The 6,000-nt window shown below is 36.7% G+C and overlaps 1 protein-coding gene across 1 annotated transcript in view; it reads right to left on the minus strand.

Moving 5' to 3' along the window:
• Slco6a1 (solute carrier organic anion transporter family member 6A1) overlaps window positions 1–6,000 on the minus strand; it is a 101,521-nt gene that overhangs the window by 93,502 nt on the left and 2,019 nt on the right. The window contains exon 2 of the mRNA XM_008846490.1: window positions 5,631–5,891. Coding sequence (XP_008844712.1) covers window positions 5,631–5,891 — 261 coding nt within the window. The remainder of the gene's footprint in view (window positions 1–5,630; window positions 5,892–6,000) is intronic.

A 6,000-nucleotide genomic window follows, 5' to 3' on the forward strand; every position in this document is an offset into this window, starting at 1 on the left:
AAAGCCTCCCAACTAAAGAAAGCCCATGCCCAGATGGACTTACAGCAGAATTATACCAGACATTTAAAGAAAACCTCCAACTTAAATCATTCAAAATGATAGAAACAGAGAGAGAACTCTGAAATTCCTTCTATGAAGCCAGCATCACTCTAATACCAAAACCAGGTAAAGATATAACCAAAATATAAAACTATAGACCCATAACCTTAGTAAAGATAGATGCAAAAATTATCAACAAAATACTTGCAAATTGCATACAGATGCACATCAAAAAGGTGATTCATCATGATCAAGTAGGCTTTTTTCCAGAGATGCAAGAATGGTTCAATATATGCAAGTCAATAAACATCATCAATCATATAAATGGATTCAGAGACAAAAACCACATCATCATATCCATAGATGTCAAAAAAAGGCTTTTAACAAAATTCAGCATGCTTTCATAATAAAATTTCTAAAAGGAATTGGACTGGAGGAAACATACCTCAACACAATTAAAGCTATATACAACAAACCCACAGCCAACATTATTTTAAATGGAAAAAAACCTGGAAGCATACCCATTAAAATCAGGAACCAGACAAGGATGTCCACTCTCTCCACTCCTTGTCAATATAGTGCTTGAAACTCTTGCTAGAGCAATAAGACAAGAGAATGAAATTATAGGAGTACTAATTGGAAAAGAAGAGGTCAAACTATCCCTTTTTGCAGATGATACGATACTATATATAAGAGATCCCAAAAGTTCCACCAGAAAACTCCTAGAACTGATCAACACTTCCAGGAAAGTGGCAGGTTAAAAAAAAAATCAATCTACAGAAATCAGTAGCCTTTCTATAAACCAATAAAAGGCGATTGGAGAAAGAATACAGGGAAATGCCCTTGTATCTTGGAAATATACCTTACCAAAATATTATTCCAAGATACCCAAAAATATCTTGGAATAAAACTTACCAAAGATATCAAAGATCTCTACAATGAAATTTTTAATTTTTTTAAAAAAGAGATTGAGGAAGACACCAGGAGAAGGAAGGACCTCTGTAGCCCAAAAATTACTCATTCCTCCGAAAAGAGTAAGCCAGCAAAGGGGCAAGAGAAGCAGCACCCTGGAAAGTGGGTGGAGCCCACTGCAATAAGGTGATTTAGAACAGACATGTTGGAACTCTGGAAGCGATGGGGGAATAGTAAGGCATCACAGTGTGGGGCTTGAATGGCACTTGGGGATATGAGAAGCCATTTCTTAGTAAGTCATCCTCTCCCAAAAGTATAGACTATGAAAAATTCAAATAGGATGCTTTATGTTATCTGTTAGCCCTGGTGCTTCAGAGGGTGCCAGCATGAGTCTTCCAAGAAGGGAGGAGAAAGGAAAAAATTTGGTAAAATAACCTCCCATGTTCATGGATTGGAAGAATATTGTGAAAATTACCATCCTACCAAGGGCAATATATAGATTCAATGAAATCCCAATCAAAATCACCATGACATACTTCTCAGAATTAGAAAAACCTGTCTTTAAATTTGTATGGAAGCACAAAAGACCTCAGATAGCCCAAGCAACCCTAAGCACAAAGAGAAACACTGGGGGGATGACTATACCAGATCTCAAAGTATACTACAGAGTTAGGGCCATAAAATCATCATGGTATTGGCACAAAAATAGACACAAAAATAGACACATCAATAGAGCATCATTGAAGACCCAAACCTGTGTACATGCAGTTTCAGCCACCTGATATTTGACAAAGCTGTCAAGAAGACACAATGGAAAAATGACAGCATCTTCAACAAATGGTGCTGGCAAAACTGGATCTCCACCTGTAGAAGAATGAAACTAGATCCTTATCTTTCACCTTGCACAAAAGTCAACTCCAAATGGATCAAAGACTTCAATGTGAAACTGGAAACCCTGAAGCTCTTACAAGAAAATATTGGCAATAGCCTGCAAAATTATAGGTGTAGGAAAGGACTTTCTAAATTGGACACCAGTACCTCAAGAATTAAGGTCAACAATCAACATGTGGGACCTCGTTCAACTAAAAGTCTTCTGTACAGCAAAAGAAATAATCAAAATGAAGAGAAAATTTACAGAGTGGGAAAAAATCTTCACTGGTGACATCTGACAGAGGTTTAACATCCAGAATATATAAAGAACTCAAAAATAAAGAAGCAAGAAATCAAATGACCCAATGAAAAGATGGGCTAAAGTTCTAAACAGAGAGTTCTCAAAGGAAAAAATAAAGATGGCTAAGAAACATCTTTCTAAGTGTTCAACATCATTAGTAATTAGGGAAATGCAAATTAAAACCAACTTAAGGTTTTTCTCTACCCCAGTCAGACTGGCTAGGATCAAGAGAACAAATGATATCAAATGCTGGTGAGGATGTGGAGAAAGGGGAATGCTCATTCACTGCTGGTGGGATTTCAAACTCATGCAACCCCTATGCAAAACAGTGTGGGGAACTCTTTAAAAAAGTAGAAATGACCCTACCATATGACCTGGTTATACCACTCCTTGGCATATACCTAAAGGACTCATCCTATTGTATAGACACTTGTACAGCCATGTTTATTGCTGCTCTTTTCACAATAGCTAAGAGATGGATGCAACCTAAGTGCCCCCCAACTGACAGGTGGTTAACAAAAATGTGATACATTTACACAATGGATTTCTATTCAGCAGTAAAGAAAGATGAAATAATAAAATATGTAGGTAAATAGATGGATCTAGAAACTGTTATACTAAGTGAAGTAACAGAGACTCAGAAAAAAAAAAAGATGTGTGTTCTCCCTCATTTGTCAACACTGAAACCAAATAATTTTTTTTTATTTTATGTGTATGTGTGTATTGCCTGCATGTAGGTAAGTACACCCATGTTGTGCAGTTCCCACAGAGGTCAGAAGAGTCTATCAGATCCCCTGGGAATGGAGTTACAGACAGTGGATAGCTGCCATGTGGGTGCTGGGATTCAAACCCAGGTCTTCTGCAAGAACAACCAGTGTTCTTAACCACTGATCAATCTCTCCAGCCCCCGAGCACCAAATTCTTATAAGTGAGTGCATATCTTGAAACAACTGCAAGGACCAAGAATATGGAAGGGAAACAGGGAGGTAAAGGGAAAAAAGGAACCCAATAGAGAAGAATAATAGGATAAAGGTGTTACTTGGGAGAAATATACAAAAAGGGGGTAGGTAAAGGGGGAGGGAGGGGGAAGGAGGGCTATACAAAGAACTATGGGAATAAAGGGGAAAAATTCTCCAGATACACAGTAAAAAAAACAAAAAAAATCCTTAAGCACAAAAGAAACCCTATGGGGATGGAAGAAATCCATTCCAGAAGCAATACAGTTGTTAAATGAAAATCCCAGTTACATAAGTGGGTTGCCCTGCTATGAGCTGTTGGCCTGAGGAGCCCTGGAGTTCTCCAAAACAATAAAGGCCATTGTCAATAATGTTGGTTGTACACCGGAAGTGAACAAAGGGATACTATTGCTGAAAACACTGCTTGATATGAGTGTAGGAGAGGGCAAAATCAAGCTTGAGCTAAGCTGGAAACTCTCTGCTACTAGAAGGGTGGCTTTCTTGGTGCCAATAGATGATATGCAGATGATTCAGGGAGAATCAATGCCTGTAATTCTGCTCAATGATGGACCCCCTCATGTTCCACTATCAACATACTAAACAAGATGTTCTTGCTGATGCAATAGTGGAGCATCTAGTGTAATACAACCAGTAAATTTCGATTGGATAAAATACCCACTCCTAGGGGTGGAACACATATCTGGTACTGTAGGCCAGACCAACCCCCTGTGGCAGTTGCAATTGTTTTGTTAGATTGAAGTCATAAGTTAACTTATGGGTGTACCATGTACCTGCTAAAGTACTGTCCAAGTGTTTGTGTCTACACCCATAGGTTAAGTAAGTTAAGTTATTATAGCAGAAACTGTTTAGATGTTCTTGCTTCTTACTGTTTGTTTTTATAATAGATGGAATCCCACTAAAATGGGTCAATAACCCATGAAAAACAGATGATGCAGAGACCCAAAAGTTCAGTGCCTTGCCACAATAGGAGGAAGATGATCCCACACCAACCACCCCCTCCAAAGCTCAGGGACTTTGGAGGAAGAGTTTGGGGGGAAGTAAGAGCCTGAGGGAGGGGTGGAGTGTTAACTGAAAGCATTCTCTGACCACTATGCTGGCAAGCTATAATCACACCTCCTGCCCATGCTCATCAAGGAGTCAAGGGGGGAGTCAGTTATCCTTCCCACCCAATCAGTGCACCTTAGCTGAATGTCGGGGAGGGGCTAAGGATATACAAGCCAAGAATGCCAGGAGGCATCTCTTTCACTATTTTCTGTGGCTGTCAGGAAGTCACAGGATCTATATTTGAGTGTGGACTTTCCAGTGCATCTGTAAATGGGGGGCACCCACTCCTCTCTAAATAAACCCCCACTGTATGCTCTATTAGAAAAAAAGGAAATGATAGGTGTTTGGATAGATGGATGAGAGGGATCTGACTAAACAGCAAGTGGATGGACTTGTACTGGGGAATGTCTGAGGACACTGACTTGACACAATGGGCCTTAACACCCAGAACAAAGTATATATAGGTTCCAGTGGGAGAGGGGGCTATGGAAGGGTGTTGGTTGGGACAGGGCTATAAAGATGATTCAGATTGTTTAAGATATTCTGTATGAAATACAACAAAAGTTAATGAAAATAATTTTTTAAATTACAGATTTATGCAGAAAATAAATATTTTATTATAATTAATAAGTTCTCACATTTATATAAATGTAATATTTAATGCAAATATAATCTGTGAATGACATATTGAATTCTATTAATATTTCAATTGTTTGTTCAATATGAATTACTTTTAAATTTAATATTTATGAACACATAATAATTATACTGTACATACTTTGCAAATGTTAAAAACATTTATAAACACATGTATCTACACACACATGCACACATACACAGACATCACACTTATTCGTTTCTTATTAAAACCCAGTTTAACATCTACATACGTGTGTACTTGATAAGAGAAGATCCTAAACAAAAGTGTTGGAAATATACTCTAAGGATATTTTAAATAAATTTTATTAAAATGTGAAAAGCTTGCAGAATAAACAGGAAACAAATTAACAAATTGAAGAAGTCATTGTCCTTCTAGGCTGAAATGCTATGTCAAAAAATAGTACCCATTTTTGTAATGGTAGAAATAATTAGAAAAATTTACATCTTTTTATGTGGAGGTTAATGCTTGTATTTGAACTTATGTGTGCATATGCAATCTGTATTTTGGATAAGATAAAGGGAGTCATTAAGAAATTTTGTGGAAAATGAAAATGAATGTCCAGACTTCTCAATAGATTTATAACATATCTAAAAATTTATAGAGGAAATAATTTTATATATTATTCCAAAATACTCTTTCCTAGGGCTGTCACTTATATGAGCGGTAGAACAGGGAGCTAAAAACAATTGGCTATCAAATGTGGTTATATGATCAATACAGAAGGAAATATATACAGACAGATAATCTCAGGCTATTTTTAATGCTTTGATCCAAAAATTTAAATAAGTATTGATTTAGTATGCAATAGTATATTTGAAAACCTTACCTTCATCATTTTCATGTGGTTTTGAAATTTCAGAAGTCAGGTATGGAACAGTATAGGAAATTGCTCCAAGTCCTATCATAAAGGATGAGAATGCCATCCATTTTGTCCTGCTTCCTCTACCTCCATAGTGTGCTACAAATATTACTACCACAAAAGAGGAAATATCATAAGTGAAGGACAATGCTAATTTTTCTGTCTTACTCAGATAATAGTTCTTTTCAAGATGCCCAGTACTCAGATCCACAAGACCAAACATAATTCCTAAAATGTCAAAAGAGAAACAAAAGACAGTAATAATGCATTTTAACACACAAAATATATCTCTTTTAGAATCATTCAAATAAAATGTTAATTTACATTGATTTAAAAC

Source organism: Nannospalax galili, unplaced genomic scaffold (assembly GCF_000622305.1).
Source record: "Nannospalax galili isolate Female #2095 unplaced genomic scaffold, S.galili_v1.0 scaffold943, whole genome shotgun sequence".
Taxonomy (NCBI): domain Eukaryota; kingdom Metazoa; phylum Chordata; class Mammalia; order Rodentia; family Spalacidae; genus Nannospalax; species Nannospalax galili.